At 40.8% G+C, this 21,191-nt stretch overlaps 2 protein-coding genes across 2 annotated transcripts; both read right to left on the minus strand.

The window, feature by feature from the left end:
* Window positions 1-299: 299 nt before the first annotated feature.
* mettl14 (methyltransferase 14, N6-adenosine-methyltransferase subunit) lies at window positions 300-8,271 on the minus strand. The gene is made up of 11 exons (XM_063008602.1): window positions 8,101-8,271; window positions 6,891-6,979; window positions 6,717-6,804; window positions 6,006-6,083; window positions 5,725-5,812; window positions 5,247-5,337; window positions 5,016-5,157; window positions 4,588-4,680; window positions 2,702-2,818; window positions 1,546-1,756; window positions 300-1,061 (listed from the first exon to the last, which is right to left on the minus strand). Exons 1-11 carry the CDS (start codon window positions 8,164-8,166, stop codon window positions 769-771), a joined length of 1,356 nt encoding a protein of 451 aa, XP_062864672.1. The 5' UTR covers window positions 8,167-8,271; the 3' UTR covers window positions 300-768.
* A 2,919-nt stretch (window positions 8,272-11,190) lies between these two features.
* fgg (fibrinogen gamma chain) lies at window positions 11,191-20,715 on the minus strand. Its single transcript, XM_063008523.1, has 9 exons — window positions 20,627-20,715; window positions 20,474-20,527; window positions 18,886-19,069; window positions 17,548-17,632; window positions 17,173-17,303; window positions 15,871-16,004; window positions 14,935-15,119; window positions 13,039-13,316; window positions 11,191-11,965 (listed from the first exon to the last, which is right to left on the minus strand). Exons 1-9 carry the CDS (start codon window positions 20,684-20,686, stop codon window positions 11,775-11,777), a joined length of 1,302 nt encoding a protein of 433 aa, XP_062864593.1. The 5' UTR covers window positions 20,687-20,715; the 3' UTR covers window positions 11,191-11,774.
* Between the last annotated feature and the right edge of the window lie 476 nt (window positions 20,716-21,191).

The raw sequence follows: 21,191 nt of genomic DNA on the forward strand, positions 1-21,191 counted from the left end.
TGGACTATTCTCAGTCCAGCAGTGACAGTGAGGTGTTTAAAAACTCCATCACACACTCCAGCACAACACACACTAACACACCACCACCATGTCAGTGTCACTGCAGTGCTGAGAATGATCCACCACCTAAATAATACCTGCTCTGTGGTGGTCCTGACCATTGAAGAACAGCACAGTCTACAGTCAGTAATTGTAGAACTACAAAGTGCTTCTATATGGTAAGTGGAGCTGATAAAATGGACAGTGAGTGTAGAAACAAGGAGGTTAAATTATTAAATTATACAGACACGACACAAAGATAAAAAAAAAGTCGTTTTTATTACTAAAGACGCCGAGTTTGGTTGTGTAGATTCCACACAAGCAGTAAAAAAAAATGAACAAAAAATGATCAGACACAGAATTTAACTAAAGAACAGGTAAATAAAACAGACTTTGCTAAGATGCTCGGGGGTTCGAATCTCAGCAGAGATGCCGACCTGGCCGGGCGCCCCACACAAGCACAATCGCCCGTGTCTGTCTGAGGGAGGGTCGGACCGGGTCTCGCCCTGATCTGAGTCACGAGGAGCTTAACAGGAACCCAAAAGTGGGGGGTGATGGTCTACTGCGCTCCTCGTCCAGAAGGGGAATTGGAAATGACTCAGTTGGGACTCAGTTTGCTGCTGTTAACTAAAAGAATGAATAAAAACAATACAAAGTACAAAAATGTCACTGCTAACACTCCATCTGTCCTTGATAAAACCAGAACGGGCGTAAAAGCTTCGTCCCCGTCTACCGGGGAGGAAAGCCTCGATGGGGTAAGCCGCGGCCCCTGAACCCGCCGCGGTCCCCGCGGAAGCCGGCCCGGCTCCTGTCCCGCCCGCGCTCGCCCCGCCCACCCGGCACACCGCCCCGCCCACCGCGGGGAGCCCCTCTGCCCCCATCGGCCTTGGGCGGCGGGGATTTGGGCCGGAGCCTCTCGATGTCCTCGGTGCAGCCGGACAGGTGTGAGGAGGTGAAGTAGGAGGAGTAGAGTTCAGCGTTAAAGTTGCTGTTGGTCAGGGTGGGTCCGACGGTCAGCCAGCCTGGAGATCAAACAAACGGGGTACAAGAGGGGAAAGAAAATATTAAGAAATGAAATGGGTGGTGGAGTACTGACCACACGATTCACATGTGAGCAGGACACTGAACTGACCAGTGATGATTTTTTATGCATTTTCCCTCATTTCTCCTTCAAATTCGGTCATATCCAATCAGCCAATCACATTTTCTCTTCTTTTGATGCTTCAGACCTCCAGTCGTGACCGAGGAGACCCGGGACTAACACCCTCCTCCTCCTCAGACACATGTGCAGTAGCCCAGTGGTGGACATGATTGAATTTTGCCAAAACAGACAAGTTTTAGAAGTGTGTGTGTGTGCGTGTGTGTGTACCAGGAGATTTGAAATCAAGATCTGTCTGCAACTATTAAAATAAATAAAAAGCAGGACCAGCGATCCAGAACACAAGACCTGTCGAAGTGTGTGTGTGTGTGTGTGTGTGTGTGTGTGTGTGTGTGTGTGTGTGAGACCTGGGCGGATGGTGCTATCGCGGCCGAACAGGTGCAGGCGTCGACGCCCCAGGCAGAAATGCTCGATGATGTGAAAGATCTCCACCGGCTTCTCGATGTTTCCCATCTCCGGCTCCTCTGTGATGATCAGGTCGATGTCCACGTTGGCGTGGATGAAGTCACCGTCGGTGCTGCGCCGCACCGTGCCCTTAATACCCATCAGGCAGTGCTCCTTCAACACACACACACACACACACACACACACACAAACTCATTTGTGTTCAAATTCATTCGTGATGCCAACAGAACTTTCCAGAGACCGGTCAGCCAATGCAATTTGGATCATACGGGCACTAATGCTTCTCCACATTTCAACCACCCCAAATATAGTGTGTGTGTGGGGGGGGGGGGGTTGGGTCAGAGGTCTCGTTTTTTCACCTTTACCTTGACCAACATGAGGCGTCACCATGCAGCGACCCATATCCAACCTTCCTTTCTTCAGACACGCCCGTTTTGTTTACATTTACAGCATTTTGCAGACGCCTTTATTTAAAGCGACTTAAAATTGAGACTGTATACACTGCAAGCAATCGAGTGTTTAGGGCCTTACTTAAGGGCCCAACTGTGGCAACCTGCCAGATGTGGGGCTTGAACCTGTGACCTTCCGATTACTAGTGCAGTACCTTAACCACTGAGCTACTGAGCAGGACCTGTACACAGATCTGACCTGAAGTGAGGGCGGGCAGAAGATTAAGACTGCTGTGCCACCCGAGTGTCCTGGTACAGGCTGGTAAAGACCTTTAGCGTGAATATACAGGTCCGACCGTCTACCCGAGCACCCAGACAGACACGTAAAGTAGTGCTAGCTAGCCGTTATTAGCAGCAAGCTTGCCAGCATGTCGTCAAGGGTGGAAGGTTGGCACGGTGGTGATGCCAAATTATATTTTTATGAATATTTAGTCAGGAATGCTTAATGAGGGAATAATGTAAAGTACCAAGGTCATTCAGAATGTTCTTAGACATTAAAAAGCACTTTTATTTATGTTTTTAGATTAGCATCTATAGCTATTACTTTAAAAGTCTTTCCTTCATAGTCTTGGTTAAATCCATTTCACCAGTCCATCATGGTGCTTTAGGAATGCCCCATTATAAGGACGGTAGAGGTCGTGGTTCATACCTTGGTCCGTTGGAAGACTGCTTTAGGGTCCAGAGTTTTAGTCTTGCCCGGGTTGTTCTTGTTGGTTTTGATCCAGCAGATGTCCTCACATCTCCTAAAACCCCACTTCCTTAAACACTGCAGCCAAAACAAACACTGTGATCAGATGCACCAAAAACACCTCCGGTATTTAAACTGGGTACACAGACACGGCCGCCTCTAAAATCACTGGCACTGCTGGTAAAGAGGAGTTCAAGGGTGTCAGAAATGTATTAAACCCTCTCGTGACACTGCGTTTAATAACAGCCCTTAGTCTTCTACTGTAACATCTCATAAGGTTGGAAAACACAGAATCTCTGCAGACATCCAGGGTCCAGGTCCTCTCTCCTACGCTCTCCTCTTTAGCTCCGCCCACAGGTTTTCTATAAAGTTCAGATCAGGGGACTGAGACCCCTTATCTTGTGTTCTGCATCACTGGTCCTGCTCTTTAGCTTTTTTTAATAAAGGCAGACAGATTTTGATTCAAAATGTCCTTGTACTTCATAGAATAAATCAGCCCCACAACATTATGGATCCTCAACCTGATTTAACATCGTTTTCCTTCTTTTTACACTAAACCCACTGTGAGTTTATGTTGCCGGAGTGCTCTTAAAAAGCTTTTTGTGTCATCTGACCATAGAACACGGTCCCAGTCGACGTCCCAGTAGCGCTACACAAACTCCAGGCATGTCTGTTTGTGGTTAGATGACAGCCAAGCAAAGCCTTCAAAATAATCTGTTGACATACAGTAGAGGTGGCATCTGATTTATTTATTTTATACAAAGAGACCTACAATTATGACTGGCAATCCTTCTGATTACTAGTCCAGTACCTCAACCACTAATGCCAAGTTCACACTACGCGACTTTCCAAGTCGTCGGGTCGCTGTACGGTTCACACCACACGACTGGATCTCTTGTAATCGGGAGTCTTTCAGGTCGGTGTGTATTTCACACTACACGACTGATCGGCGACAGGGGGTCACACACTACACCATCTATCACCAACTGGAATCGCAGGCGAGCTTCTCTGGTCTCCCAAACTACGTTCTGTCACGAAAACAAACGTGAGAAGTGACGAAAGGTTTAATGACACCACGTCCAAAAATGCACGTCAACAAGTAGCGAGAGATCAAAGTGTGTGCGCTGATGTGCAGCGTAAAATCAAAGAGGAAAAATAAATGAATCTGAGTGGATTTGGCAACATGGACAGCATGGATTGTTCTATAGTGAGTTGGAAGTTAATAAATATTTTTTGCAATGCAGTGTGGGTGTTTTGTAGAGAACGATCAGGTCAGAAATACTGTAAAACTTTTGTTTGTGCTGATGTATTTTGATATAAACTATATTATGCCCCTGTTTCCCCTTTTACACTCCTCCCCTGCGTTTCCCCTCACACCGTATCTTGCGTTCTCATTGGCTGTTCGACATAGCACTCATTGCCAGTTGTGCGACTCAGATCCAGATATTTGACATGCTAGAAATCTCTCGGATCGAGTTGTCGAGTAGTTCACACATAGCGATTGAGAGCCGAGTTTCGATCGCCGAGCAAACGCCGAGTTGCTCTTGAGCCGGCAAATCTAGCCCTGATCTGACCAGTCAGTGAGCAAAAATCAGGGCAAAAATCGTGTAGTGTGAACTTGGCATCAGCTGCCACTGATAATAGTTTTGGAGACTCGATAACCCCAGTCTGCTCATGTTATCTGTAACCCCTCCACCAGTGATGCTTGGTTATTTTTTTGCCTCTCCTATTAGCCTCATCACTCATCATTTCCATCACATGATAACCCTTTTCACTCGTCTTTCCCAGGGGTGCCAGTAATAATAAAGACGAGTGTACATAAATCATCTCCTGTGAGGTGTTCATACCATCCTGCCCAGATCCAGCCCCTCGCCCGAGCCACACCAGAGAAAGACGAAAGAGCGCAGGGCAGAAATCTCATCGATCTCCAGCTTCATGATCTACCAGAAACAAAATACAGGGTTAAAAAAAAGAGGTGAACTGATGTCCCACTGACACAAACACACACCAACACACACACAGAGACAAGAAATAATGAAATAATAATGAAAACACCAAGCGAGAAGCGTCGGAAGAGCTCTGAAAATGATCGTGTCGGTTATTTGTAAATTCGGGCTCGTCAGGGACAGTTTAACCGCTTTCGGTACACGGAGGGAGACGTTAGCTGGTGTGCTGTTTGAAATGCAGTGATGTATAAGTAGAGCGTCTAAATAAGTTCCAGGGCTTATTAGAACCCTCTCTACTGAGGCAGCTCACTAGGTTCTCAGACACTCACGTCGTCCCAGGTCCAGAAGCGCTCGCTGGCGATGATTCCCGACTCCCTGTAGTACTCCTCTAACGGAGGCTCCAGCAGGATCACGTCGAATTTACACTTCAGATCCCTCAGATCGAACGTGTCCATGTCGGCCTGCAGGTACCTGGTGACACGAACGTGAAGAAACGTGATGTTTTCTGCATGAGTAAACAGTAATATGTGAGTAAGAGTGATATGTAGTGTAGTGCTCACATGGGAGGAGTGTTGGTCGTGGAGATGAGCTCGTCTTTGAGTCGGATGAGCTCTCGGAGTTTAGGATACTCCTCAAATCGATCGGCCAAGCCTTTAATAGAGCAAGAACAGGAATCATTTACGGGAGGGGGGGTAGGGTGTAGGATTTATAAACCTGCTTTCTGCTTTGTTCTGTTTTTATATATTTGTTTATTAGGATTGTAACGTCATGTTTTACACTTTGGTTACATTCATGACAGGAACGGTAGTTACTCATTACACAAGATTCATCAGTTCAAGTTAAATGTCAATTTTGTATGGGGAGAACATGCAAACTCCACACAGAAAGGACCCGAACCATCAGGTGTCCAGATACTTTGGGCCGTAAAGTGTCTATTGCTATATTCAACAATGTGCTTCACTTATAGTCTGAATGAAACTACACAAACACTACACAAAGTTAAACTTCCTCAGTAAATAAATGAGTGACGGCGCTTACCAACGTCCCTGATGAAGTTCTGCGGCCGGTGACCGGTGTCCACGAAATGCTGGCAGTAATCATTATGAGGGTTCAGACTCTGGGTGCCCTGTTCAATATACCAAGAGCAGGATGAGAACAACCAGACAAGCAAAATAAATTCAATATAAAAAGTTATACTGGTGCTAAAAGCCCATAAACTGATAAAATGTGACAAATTCTCTCTCTCAGTGTTTTTGTGTTCTGTGTGTGGTGGTGGTGGTGTGTTAATTCCATTCTGATGATCCTCAGCACGTTCGTACCTTCAGAAAGGTGCTGGAGTCCTTGTAGACCTCTTCGAACGGGCCGCTTTCCTCCTGCTGCTGCGGCTCAACGTCCTCCTGTAACAGATCCGCTATCAGTTCATTCTAGCATTAGGAGTCACAACCACTTACATTCATGCGTCTCACCGTCAGGTTTTATTAAATATCCCTAAAAATGTTTTTTAAGCTCTGCAATAACGTGTGTCAGTAGTGTGTGTTGTTCTGGTATGAGTGTATTAGGTGCAGTAATGTTGTTGGGATTTAAAACAGCTCAGTGGGAATGCTGGGTGGAAAATAAAGATCTAATAAAGAGTCCTAATAGGGTCTGTGTTCCTAATAAAGAGCTCTAATAGGGTCTGTGTTCCTAATAGATCTTATAACAATCCCAACAACACTGCTGCACCCACTAATTTCATACCAGAACACCACATACGAACAATGTCAGTGTCATTGCAATACTGAGAATAGTCTATCATCCAAACACTACCTGCTTAATTAGGGTCCTATTGAGGACATGATGTGTAGTTGAGCTACAATCAGTAACTGTATACCCACAGAGTTTATCTATATGGTTGGTGTAACTTAAAAATAATACAGCGCTTGGGAGTGTTTGTATATGTAAGCATTTACACACACACACACTCTAAAACTGTGATAGTGAATGACTATTTGAGCTCATAACCACACTCATCTCAAATCAGTCAGACTTACCCTCTGTTCCTCCACGTCCTCATCAGCATCTTCACCTTCGTTTAGGCATTTCTTTTTAGAGCTGGGTACTGTTGTGTCGAACGACGCTCTGCACATAATCATAATCACCGTCATGTCAGATGAGGAACATTCATAAATCAGTCAGATAATAAATGAAATCCCGTGTGTAAATACCTGCAGGTCTCTCTGGTTTCCTCGATCTCTTTTAGCTCCTGCTTGCTGTTAAGAACGGCGCCGATGGTGTCTGCACTTTCTGCACCGAGCTGCAAATACAAAGCAAAAATGCTCACTACACAAAGTCACAGGCTACAAACTTTAAATAATTGACAATAGTAAAAACATCTTTAACACGAGGGAGGAAGAGCTTTAATACACAGACTACATCTCTATTCATTACGATTATTTACTCATTTATTAGCATTTTAATGTCACAATTTACATACTTAAATCTATAAACAGAACTGGTTCTGCTCATGCCGTTTCAGTTCATTCTGTTCTATGTGGTACTTTGTTAAATTAAATACGATTTATTTTTTGATTGGACACTTGTCCGTTACCGGTTAAAAGAAACTGGCAGCAAGAGATTCCTCCCTATTAAACACACAGCAGTCTGGGGGACAAGACAAATAAAAAAAAGACGTAAGAAATCTCAATTTTCAATCACCTTTAAAAGCTGGAGAATAAAAAATGCTGATCAAATGTTTTGAACTTGGTGCTGACAAAGGCGTCTGAGAGTACCTAACCTCTCTCTACAAGCCCAGATAACCAAAGTGCAGCTCTGTTATTTTGGACACATTATAAGAGGAACCAATTTATAGTAAAAATTGAGGGTATAAGAGGAAGGCCAACAACAAGGTGGATGGATACATCTCAGTCTTGGTGCTGCTGACAGAGTGCTGACAGGACCTGTGGACCAGGGTTCAAGCCTAACCTCTGTCTGTGGGGAGTTTCACATGTTCTCCCAGTGTCTGTGTGGGTTTCCTACGGACACTCCGGTTTCCTCCTACATCCAAAAGATAGTTAATAAGTGTGCATGAGTGAGTGAACGTGTTAGGGCGTTTTGCTCTGGTACTGACTGGCCCTTCATTCAGGGTGTATCGGGTGGCTCACCGCGAACCTGACCAGGATGAAGCTGATAGTGAACATGAAGAAATCAATGAATGCAGACAAGTAACAGTGTTCCGTGCAGCTGAAATGTATCCTGTAGTTTTATATCGTTTGCAGAGAAACTGTGTGTGGTACTTTTGGAGAATAAAAAAAGAAAATACTGTATACTTTCTTGTTTTATGCAGCTGGATGAAATAAATCTTAAACTCCATAATATGATTCGCTGCACGGAACACTGTTAACTTTTCTAAATAACACCAGAACATTAAAACTTCACCTGCTGTGCAAGAAGCTGCCGCCTCAGCTTCTGCCTCTCTCGTATCTCCTGCAAACGACTGTCCATTTAATCGATTTATTACTAAAATAGCACTTTTGTTATTCTTATTTCGGAACTAAAAATCACCAAAACTCATTCAAACCCAACACCCTTAGTCGCACATATTCTGCGTCATCAATTTCCCTCCTTTGTTGATGCATTGTGATTCAATCGTTTTAAACGACGTTGATTCAGAATCAGAGTCGACTCCGAAATTTCAGGACTCTTAACAGCCTGTTTAGCTTCCACAGGAAAAAATAGCCATGTCCTTTTTAATGTCTTACTGTCAAATATGCATACGACTTTGTTTTAAACCCCGGTCCCTATTTTAAATGTTTCTATACTGTTCAGTCTGTCGAGAATCGGATAGTGTCGATTCGATTGTGTCAACTCAGTTTGAAATCAAGTTGATTCTATGTGCGTTGGACGAATTTAGAGAATCGGCTCAGTTCATTCTGTAGTAGAGCTTTTATAAACGAATAAATTAGTATTATTAGTGCAAATAACAAAAGTGAAAAGTAAAATAGTGACTCAATCTGGCTTTCCTTTGCCTCTGCTGATGCTTGAAAATCGTTTCAAACGACATTGATTCAGAATCGGAGTCGACTACGAAAATTCAGGACTCAAACAGCCCGTACAAGATACTAAACAATAAGCAAAGTGGCTTCCACAGGGAAAAAAAATAGCCATGTCCTCTTTTTATGTCCATTTTTTTAAATACACAGGTCATATTTTTAAACGTTGCTATAGTGTTCAAGAGTGTGGGGAATTCGGATCGTGTCGAGTCGATTCGATTGTGTCGACTCAATTTGGAATCAAGTTAACTATGTGCAATGAAAGAAATCGGAGAGTCGACACAGTTCAATCTGTAGAGCTTTCATAAACGAATGAATTAGTATGATTAGTGCAACTAACAAAAGTAAAAAGTAAATAGAGACATAAATGACATTAAATAAGATACACATTTAAAAATCTATTTAGAATGTTTCATTTTTGGGACATTTGCAATCCCACCATAACACCTCCGTGACCCAGTGGGTAGCACTGTCGCCTCACAGCAAAAGGCTCATGGGTTCGATTCCCAGGTGGGGTGGTCTGGGTCCTTTCTGTGTGGAGTTTGCATTCTGATGAATCTTGTGTAACCAGTAACTATCTGTCCTGTCATGAATGTAACCAAAGTGTGTAAAACATGATGTTAAAATCTTATATAAATCAATAAATAAACGTCTTTGACCCAACAAAACTTAAATTCCTTGCGTTACTTGCATTAGGTGACGTTCCCAATGTTATCTGCTTTCTGAATTGTGTAAAGAGCTTCCAGGACTTTTCTGCAGTAATGTGATTGTAATGTAGTTCATATGTTCACAGAGAAATCAGCAGCTGTAACCACGACTGTGCATGTATCTTTGTGCTGACTCAGTCTGTATTGATCGATCAGCAGGTCCAAGTCCTGGTAGTATTGACCCACAGTGCTTGCTGGTCAGGGTTAAATACACAGACGCAAATAAATACACCCACATAGGACTGGTATGCCGATCGATAGATAGATGGCTGGATGGCTGGATGGATGGATGGATGGATGGATAGATGGATAGATAGATAGATAGATAGATAGATAGATAGATAGATAGATAGATAGATAGATAGATAGATAGATAGATTAGATAGATAGATAGATAGATAGATAGATAGATAGATAGATAGATAGATAGATAGATATAGATAGATAGATACTTTATTAATCCTGAAGGAAATTAAGGATTAATAATCCTTCAAGTACAGGAAGATACTATTTAATGCCATATTTTTAAAGATTGGTTAGTTGGCCAAAAGGCTTAATAAATTTATTTAATTAGTTTTTCATGTTTTATCATGAACAGTAAATTGATGCAAATAGAAGGAAATAATTAATGAAAACATAAAATGCCTTAATTAGATTCTACATACATTTGTACTCAAGATTCATCCTGGGTAACACACATGGAAACCCCTGTAATCATTGAGTAAATATATATGAACCCTGTTAAACACATTCAGGATCAGTTAAAGTGTACCAAGTTAGTCCTTCTCATCCAACATCAGCCCCTGGCCTCACAAATGATCTTTAGACTGGTCACAAGTTCCTACAGACACACTCCAAAACTTGTGGAAAGCAGTTCCAGATAAGTGAAAGCTATATACACTGATCAGCCATAACATTAAAACCACCTCCTTGTTTCTACACTCACTGTCCATTTTATCAGCTCCACTTACCATATAGAAGCACTTTGTAGTTCTACAATTACTGACTGTAGTCCATCTGTTTCTTTAAATACTGCAGTGACACTGACATGGTGGTGGTGTGTTAGTGTGTGTTGTGCTAGTATGAGTAGATCAGACACAGCAGCGCTGCTGGAGTTTTTAAACACCGTGTCCACTCACTGTCTACTCTATTAGACACTCCTACCTAGTTGGTCCACCTTGTAGATGTAAAGTCAGAGACGATCGCTCATCTATTGCTGCTGTTTGAGTCGGTCATCTTCTAGACCTTCATCAGTGGTCACAGGACCACGGGGCGCTGTTGGCTGGATATTTTTGGTTGGTGGATGATTCTCAGTCCAGCAGTGACAGTGAGGCGTTTAAAAACTCCAGCAGCGCTGCTGTGTCTGATCCACTCATACCAGCACAACACACACTAACACACCACCACCATGTCAGTGTCACTGCAGTGCTGAGAATGATCCACCACCTAAATAATACCTGCTCTGTGGTGGTCCTATGGGGGTCCTGACCATTGAAGATCAGCACAGTCTACAGTCAGTAATTGTAGAACTACAAAGTGCTTCTATATGGTAAGTGGAGCTGATCAAATGGACAGTGAGTGTACAAACAAGGAGGTGGTTTTAATGTTATGGCTGATCAGTGTATGTCAACACTTTATATTAATGGCCATGGTTTTAAATAGGTTATCTAAAAAGCTCAGGGTGAAGTGTCCACATAGTTTTGGTCATTTAGTGCAGCTTAAGCAGATACACAGTGTTGTCGCCGTGTTGCAGTAAAAACGTGCACAAGTTGTTCATTTTAAAAACGTTGAAGGAATTTATTGACTCAATCAGACAGGCTTGTTTAACTGAGCAAACTCAACAGTTCAGACATCGACTCGTGCAATCAATGAAGATACAAAGTCTGTGCAGGAAGAGAAAATATTTATCAACCGTCACCGAGGAACCAGAGTCCACCGGGACTGCGGTGAACTGTAAAAGGAATCCTAGAATGGAAATGTCTTTCTTTTTGTGAATATGATGTGACTAAAATTTATATATGATGAGTTAGCAAGTAAAGATGAAAGTGGAAAATAAGCAAATGTGTCAAATTAAGTAAAAATGTACTTGTTTTTTAATATTTAGAAATATAACATGAAGATAATTGGACAAAAACACATTTTTTAAAAAGTGGTTTATTAATTATATCATTATTATATTCATAAAGTTCTCACTTGCTAACAGACTGTTTTGTTTGGCCCAGTTTGAACAGGTAAATCCAAAATGATAAGTGTATGTATGTATGTATATGACAATACTAGTATTAACAGAAGAACTCTGCTGGCTTTATGGTTTATGGTGATCCGGTGCTTTATAGTAAACTAAACCTGATATTTAGCGTGTTGGAAAGTCTCCTTTTCCCAGCTGTTCGATACCCCCCTGCTGCCCCCCTGCGTTAATCCTGTTGATGGGTATGATCTTCATGGTGGTCTGCTTCAGCGAGTACCAGCGGCTGTGCCACGTAGCCCAGATGATGCCGTTGTCGAAGCCGTGCTCACCGGCGTCCTTCTTGGTGTACTTGCCACCTGTGAGGGGCAAAAAATCAGCAAGTTAGAATATGAGGCAAATCAACCTCACACCAAAAGTCTTTAGGCAAAATAGCTTTGGACAAAACTACTAACTAAAATGGAATATAGACATGCTAAATAGGTACTTTCTCCTGGTCAAGGTGGCAGATGATCCTGGAAAAGCTAGCCAAAGCAGCAACACACACCGAATGACACACCAGTCAAATATTTAAAAATCGACTAGGGCCGGACCTTCATAAACTTTACTTATTATGATTTCTGTCATTTTTATTTCTCTTTAGATTATTAAGTGGGGCAAAGGTTTAGCACGCTTGCCAAACATTGCTGGGAAATCCAGGCTCAAATCTCAGTGGTGCTACCGGTCATCTGGCACCCCCACAGACACGAAGCCCTGCGATGAATTGCTGCCCTGGCATGGGTTAAAATGGCTTTCAGGTCAACCTGTAGCCCCGTATGCAAGATTTGATACTGAACCCACTTTACAGTATGATTAATTAAGGTAGAACAATTCTGTGGCTAAAGCGACAAACAAAAGGGGCGAGAGGAAAAGAAAGAGGTGGCCAAAATAACGGAAACAACGAAAGTATCTGAAGAAAGGCGCAAAACATCCTCAGCCCACGACGGAGAAAGTTCATCAGCCAGAAATGACCAAGTTCTTGGAAATAAAGAGTAAAAAGAGGAAACTGGGATACGCAGAAGGACGGCTGTATAATGAGCAGGACAGATAGGGATCCAAAGATAGGGCTGGCTTGGGAAAAGTCTGACATCTGGGGCGAATCTACACCACGGACCAGATCAAGTCTGGCATTATAAATTTAAGACAAAATCAGGTTGCCAACTGGTATCTTGCATCACTATGAGAAAGAAACTGTGACTAGATAGAGGTACTTCCAAATGGAGCACCTCAATGGCATGGCAGATAGGCACTATCCTGTAAATACTTCCCCTTTCTGATCTCCGCGGCAGGTAAACCCGTTACACTCGAACTAAAAGGCGTCAGGTGAAAATGACTTCAACCAAAATACATCAGACAACAAGGACTTCAAAGCGGACAGATCACGACGTCTCACCGGCGTAATATTTCCCGTTCAGATGGGCAGCGTGGCACCGGTTCATCCACCACCCGGACCCGTCCTGCTTAGCGCAGTTCCCGTCGAACTTATCGTTGTCTCTGTCGGACGTGCTGAACTGCATGCCGTTGTGAGACGTGAGGAATTTGTCACTGGCGTCATCGCCGAAGTCGAAGCCCTCGAAGGAGTCGCCGGCTTCTCCTCCGAAATAGTACGCGTAGGTCAGGCGGTACTGGTCGGCCTCCGGACCCACTTTGAACATGGCGTAGTCGGCGTGTCTGTAGGTACAAAAAAGAACCAGAAATATTGATCAGTGATGTGTACTGAATAAAAAAACACATCATGAACGCTAAGGGAGGACCACCACAGCATATACAGAGAATTTTGTAATTATTTGCACCCCAGGATCATTCCTTCATTCCAGCATCTACAGTGAGTACTTTCTCCTGGTCAAGGTGGCAGATGATCATAGAAAACTAACCACATCGGGAACACACCCTGAATTAGACACCAAGCAACTAAGGCCAGACTTTTATGAACTTTATATGTTATAATGTCTGTAGTATTTATTTTTTAGTGCTCATGTGGCACAGTTGTAGCCCAGTGCTGGACTAGTAATCCAAAAGTCACTGGTTTGAGCCCCATCATTGCCAGGTTTCCACTGTTAGGCCCTTAACCCTCAATTGCTTAGACAATGATCTGTCACAATACTGCACGTCTCTTTGGATAAAAGTAAGTGTAAATGTAAACGCAGCTCTCTATTATACTAGCCAACCATTGCAAGGCGATCCGGGTTCAAATCTCAGCGGTGCTATCCTCCAATTGGGCATCTACACAGACATGAATGAATAGGTCTGGGGGAGGGGGGAGTTGTTGTAGCTAAAGCCCTATGATGGATTGTCGCCATGTCCAGGATATTCCTACCTTGAGACCCACCGTGACCCTGACCACGTTACCAGGGGTGAAAATTGTAACTAACAATTAACATTAAAATGTTTCAGTGAACCGGCATGTTCCAGGTAACAGCAGTACCTGAGTTTCGAGGGTTCGAATCCTGGCCCAGGCTCACAAATACAAAAAAACATTTTGGGGGACACGTATCATATCAGTGCACCCCAAGTGCAGGTCCCAAGCCTGGATAAATAGGAGGGCTGTGTCCGGAAGGACATCCTGCATAAAAACTGTGCCAAATCAAATATCCCCCTAATGGGAGCAGCGGAAAGAAAATCACTATCAGTATTTTACCCTGAAATTGTTTTGAAATGTTATTTATTTATTTATTATTTTTTTAAATATAATTCTATATTTTCTTTATACATTTTCTCCCCTTTTTCTCCCTGTTTAGCGCGTCCAATTGCCCGATTGCGTCATGCTTCCTCTCCACCAGTGCCGATCCCTGCTCTGATTGAGGAGAACGAAGCTAACCCACGCCCCCTCCGACACGTGGGCAGCAGCCGTATACATCTTATCACCTACACTTTGACGAGTGCAGTGCAGCTCAGCGTTGTGTACGGAGAGACACACCCTGAGAGCACTCTTTTCTCATCTCTGTGCAGGCGCCATCAATCAGCCAGCAGAGGTCGTAATTGCACCAGTCATGAGAGAAAGACCCCATCCGGCTTAGTCCCGCCCATATCTGAACAACAGGCCAATCGTTGGTAATGTGGCCGCTCACCCTCAGCCGGCAGGCAGAGCTGAGATGAGATTCGATACGATGTATTCGAGATCCCAGCTCTGGTTCCAGCGCGTGTTTTTACCGCTGCGCCACCTGAGCGGCCCTTGAAATGTTATTTTGACAAAACGTAACAGATTAATGATTATTTAATAAAACTTTGGTTGGCCACTTGTCTTAATAAATCAACCCCAAAATATTATTACTGTAATCCAGTTCCTCACTTTTTGACGCCCTCCCAGTCCACCATCTCAATCCGGAGCACGTAAGGGATTGAGGACTGGACCGAGAGCAGGTGGATCTTCTCATTCCCCAGCCAGAATTCGGTGGAGTCGTCAGGTGAGAGGTACCCGAATCCTTGCTTATATGGGATCCAGTTCCTGTTGAAGTTCACGCTGCCGTCACGTCTCTACAAAACACAAACCGGCGTGAGTTTACTGAGCTTCATCACACGCTTCTGGATTTTCTCTACCTCGTTATTTTCCGTTTATAAAAGAGAGCTGGTCTAAGAGTCCCGTAAATAGAATCCAGTTTTACTCTCATTTATTTTTAATCTGTTACTGTTTGTTGCCTCAGAGAAAAGTGGCCACAGTGTTAAATGTCAGTATTGATTCTTGTATTGATCTAAATGCAGTATTTCTTCACTGTTGTTCCTGGACTTCCAAACAACCTCATTCATTCATTCATTCATTCATTCATTCAGTCATTCAATCATTCAGTCATTCTTTGTCTGTTTTACCACCTGGTCAGGGTCACGGTGGGTCTAATTCATTAGGCAAAAGGCAGAAAACACCCTGAACAGGTCGCCAGTCCATCACAGCACAACAGCACAGTCACATCACAACAAACACACACACAGACACACACACACACACACACACACACACACACACTTACCACTAAGGCAATTTTAGTATCTAAATTTTCCTATGTAACTATAATGTTGTGTAAATCATATTTTTCCATTATTTTTGGTCAGTGTTTGTGTAGAATTGTGATCATGACAGACTTTAATTAGTCTTCAGAATAGAAACATACTGAGACCTTCTGATCTGTTCACACATAATAATCCCTACAGCATGAGTGGAGCTACACAAAAGCCCTGACCGCTCCACCAGCTCTCGTTAAACTGGACTTTAGAGAAGGGAATGTGTTCGTACCCTCTGCAGCACCGTCCATCCACGACCGAATGTGTCGATCTCACAGTAGACGAGGAAAGCTGAGGTGGCTCGGGCAGGTTTCACGTAGTACAATCCACTCACTTTAGCTCCTTTATTAGCAATATCCTGACAATCTGATCAACACAGATCATCACAGTCACGTCATCATGGAACTATAGTACACCAGTTATTTATCAGTTATTTACTACAGAAATCTTTATAAACGGTAATATATTTATTTTCAGAATTTCTACCTTTTAACCACATCAGCTGTTTTAGCTTTTCCTAACACTATAAATGTTTTGGTATTAAGACATGATGTAATAATAATAATAATAATAACAATAATAATAATGACAATAATAATAGTAATAATAATAATATTGATAATAATAATATTATTAATAATAATAATAACAATAATAATAATGATAATAATAATAGTAATAATAATAATAATATTGATAATAATAATATTATTAATAATAATAATAATAATGATAATGATAATAATAATGATATTAATAATAATAACAATAATAATAATGACAATAATAATAGTAATAATAATAATATTGATAATAATAACATTATTATTAATAATAATAACAATAATAATAATGATAATAATAATAGTAATAATAATAATAATATTGATAATAATAATATTATTATTAATAATAATAATAATAATGATAATGATAATAATAATGATAATAATAATAATATTGACAATAATAGTAATAATAATAATAATGATAATATTAATAATAATATTAATAATAATATAACTAATAATAAATAAAATTATGATAATAATTAACATTAAAAATAATATAATTAATAAGTCATATTAATAATAATTAATAAAACACTAATAACAACAACAATAACTAATAATAACTAATAATAAAAATAAATAATAATATTAATAAAAATAATAATATTGATAATAACAATAATTATGAATAAAGCAATAATTATAATAATTAATAATAATGGTGATACTATTTATAAATATTCATATTAACAATAATAAATAATTAATAATAAAATAATGATACATTTTTTTTCAACTTCACGTCTACATTTTTTATTTAAATGTCTGAATAATATTTGTTTTAATTTCTGTTTTTGTTTTTAAATGCTGTACAATGAGTTTAAGGTGTAAATACAGTATGTTACCTTTTTTTTAACCTACTTTTGCACACACACACACACACACAAGCCTGCAGAATTGTGAAAATAAAAATAATTAAAGTATATAAAAGCTAATAAAAGCTAACAGAGTTTGATTTGTACCTTTGCCGGTGGTGGTTTGTATCTCCACCGTGTCTTTACATGATGCTTTACATTTCTGCTCCAGCTGAAACGACAACTGCTTCAGATCCAGCATGCGCTTCTCATTAGCCGCTAACATCTGCTGTAACTCGCTGTAAACACACACAGGAGGAATCCACAGAGTTGCCAATTAGTGTCCGCTGCAAGCACTGCCAATTATGCCAGCTAGATGGCGCCCAGCTGACCGGTGGCAGAGCAGAGTTTCGAACCGAGGAGTTCAGAATCTCGGTGCTGGTGTGCTAGTGGGTCATCCCGCTGTGCCACCTGGGCGCTGTCACTCTATTTTAATAGCATAAATAAATATGCAAATAAAGGATTTCTATTCCCAATACTTACTAGATTTGTTCTTGCTGGCTGACGATGCTTTTCTCGAAGCGGAGCGCGTCGTCCAGCATGCTGGATGATTTCTGGATGTACGTGTCTGTACACAAAGCAGAAACAGAACCAAACCATAAAACTTGGGTCACTTCAGCCGGCGTGTAGCAGAAATCTGTACGTTTGTACTCTGGTCTTATTACAGAGACTGAAATGTAGCTATTAGACTGATGTACAGACGAGGCGAAAATAATGGTGTTGTCACAGTCTATTCAAATAAAATAAACCACCATTCGCTCCCAAAAGTGTTGGAACACAAGCGTCCTCCATCATCCGAGGGATCTTCAAAAAGTTTCCTCACTTGTATATTGTGGTTATAAGCGGTGAGGGTGGGAGGAGGAGGAGGAGGAGTAATCGGTCGTGTCTGAGACACCGAGAGGCGCTTATAGTCCGGATTTAGCTCCATCTGATTTCCACATTTTTGGACGCTCAAAGAAGCTTTAAGGGGAAGAAGATTTTCATGTGATGATGATGTGAAAGCGCTGCATCAGTGGCTACGAGCTCAACCAAAAACATTTTGTGCTGACGGCATTAAAAAGTCGGTACGACGCTGGAAAAATGCATCAGAAGGTGACGATGTAGAAAAGTGATGGCGTTTGTTTTTAAAATTCTTAATAAATAGAGTTTAAAAAAGTGCTGAAACTTTTTGAAGGACCCTCATACAACAGCTTGGACAAAATTATTTCTACTCTATTATTCGACTCTTTTATCCTAAGTGACGTATGATTGTACGCCTGGATACAATGCAAGCAATTGAGGGTTAAGGGCCTTGCTCAGGGGCCCAACAGTGACAACTAGTCTGTTAGTTTCCCCCCTTTTTTCACCCAGTCTAGATGTGACCTGACCATGAGCTTGCTGGATGTCCCATTTAAAAAACAAACAGTAACACCTCTGTGTGGGCTTCTCACAAGACTGTGGGGATTTGTGCCCATTCGTATGTTGGTCGAGAAAGCCTCAACTGATGCTCCGGTTCATTCCAGAGGGCATAGCTGCCGGTCGCTTCTTTTCACCTGCTAGGGGTGGGGTCTCTCAGGTACTGGACTAGTTATCGGAGGGTCGCTGGTTCTAGTCTCACCACCACCTAAACTACCACTGCTTTAAACAAAAGTGATATGGGTGTAGGATAACTTTGTTCCTTTAGAAACTGAAAAGTCTTGAATGTGTCTGTTATGCTAAACTGTTGAAGAACCTCGTTTACTGTGGTGTCAAAAATATTTGCCCCCTTTCTAATGTCCCTGTTACTGCATAATAGATAATAGATAAAATTATTTAAGATTATTAATCAACAGGCGGCTCTACCTGGTGAGGACTTGAGCGTTTGTTTCTCCGTGTCCTTCAGGTACACCACTTTATCCTGGGCGCCCTTGGTGAGGTTGTTGATCTCCTGCAGAAGCTCGTCCATGTACCTCAGGTCGTTCATCACGCCCGGCTTGTAATTATGGAGATAATCTGCTACACCACACGTGGTGGGACAGTACTGCCCCTAAAATACACAAATCACAACGACTTCACATGGCAGATCATTTTTGTTTAGTTTTTCACACCTCTTTATCCTGGTCAGGGTCCAGTTCTCCCAGAATTACTGGACGTGATGCAGTAACACACCCCGGTCAGGACGGTAAAGTCACTACATGTGTGAGTGTGTGTCCTGTGATGGACGGGTGACCTCTCCGGGGTGTTACCTGCCTTTCACCCAACTAATCAGACCCACCGCGACCCTGACCAGGATAAAGCGGTGGTATAACAGACAATGAATGAATGTATTAATGAATTAAATAGAAACATTTTCACTGATGGTTTCAGGCTTTTGCTACCAACTGTGTGTGCTTTATTATTTATTTTAGGTATTTTATTTTTATTTAATTAATCTGTTATATTTGTTAATATTCGTAAATGGAGAAATAAGTTAAAAGGAGGAAATTGATATTGCTATTTTAATATTTATACAATATTTTTAAAATGATATAATATTTAATATTTATATAATAATTTTATAAATAATATAAATAATGTTTATATAAATGTTTTTATTAAGAATATTTTTAGTTATTGTTAGGAAATTGCTTAAAACACTACAAAGACATTTAGACCTTTTAATATTTAAATAAAACGTTCCTACTGCACCTCAAAATAAATCTACAGACATGGTAAGAACATTTCATTTAATAAAGACGTAACAAATGAGTACAATTTATTTTACTGAGCAAAAAAAAATCTGGCCTTTTCTGCTCATTTTAACTAAATTACTAAAAGTAAAAAAAATGTAAAATCATTTTATTGTATTTTATTTTAATTATTAAATGAAAGGTATGGATACCCTGGACAGGGTTGCCCACTCCCTTGGCATAGCAAACCATGTCTGGGTAAAGGCTGGTCAAGGCTGGTCAAGAGCACCACTGAATTTGTATTGTATTTTTGATTGTTTTTAATTGTATTTCAGTGTGTGTATATTATATTTGTGTTATTTTCAGTGTATAAGTGTCAAAAACAACCCCATTATTGTACATGAGCCTAAAATATACGCAGTTCTACAGGACCATGGACGCATTAACAGGTTTCCCAAACATCCTTATGGGAAAAAATATCTTGAAACTCGACGTCTTTTAAACTCAACGCCACTCCTTTTCTATATATATAATATGTATATATTTATATATATATATATATATAAATATATATATTTGTTCTTATTAATCATAATATTTTATTGCAGTATTTCACAATTAAAGCACTGTTAAACATTTAAAAACTTATTTAATTTATAGTAAATAAGTAAATACTAATACTGCAACAAAAAAGTGTTAATTATTTATATACCGAAGAAGCAAACCACTATAACTGCTAATAAACACTCAAATCAAAAAAAGCTTTTTATTTCATTACTTACGAATCCATCGTTTTTGTTACACTGATCCGGGTTTACAGAGAAATCTCCTCTTTGCTGTAGAACAACATGAATCAGTCAGTTCAGTTTATTCAGAATTTATTATTAAAACATTCTCATCATGTTTAATCATTAAAAGATTATTTTCTATCTTACCGCCGATGTTAGCATTAGCAGTAGCAGTACAGAGGCGACGCTGGGTAGTAAAGCTCTCATGGTTGCTGGTGCACTGATCGTGCTCGCTCAGGTTGTGAGGGCTCCAGGGGTTTGCTGGATATTTATCTGATCAAGGTCCTGGCGAAACAGAGATAAAACGACTCTGAACAAACAAAAACGTTCATCACAAACAGAAAAGAACATTTACTGACTCACAGCACTTACCATCATCCGCACCAAATATTAACCTCTGTACACCAGTACACTCAGCACACTGACATCAAAATCTAAACGTGCCATCTCATATCTTACCTCACCAGCTATGTTATATTTAGTGAGTGTATGTGAAGTCCTAATTTTATGCTTAGAATAAAATTAAAATCATGTAATTATATAAGACACAAGCAAATAACACATAACGCTGTCATGACTGGGTGTGAAAGAAGCTTGAGGGTTTAGTTTGCAAAAAACTCAGTGATTTATTTATTTATTAGGATTTTAACGTCATGTTTTACACTGTGGTTCCATTCATGACAGGAACAGTAGTTACTCATTACACAAGATT

Source organism: Trichomycterus rosablanca, chromosome 14 (assembly GCF_030014385.1).
Source record: "Trichomycterus rosablanca isolate fTriRos1 chromosome 14, fTriRos1.hap1, whole genome shotgun sequence".
Classification (NCBI taxonomy): Eukaryota; Metazoa; Chordata; class Actinopteri; order Siluriformes; family Trichomycteridae; genus Trichomycterus; species Trichomycterus rosablanca.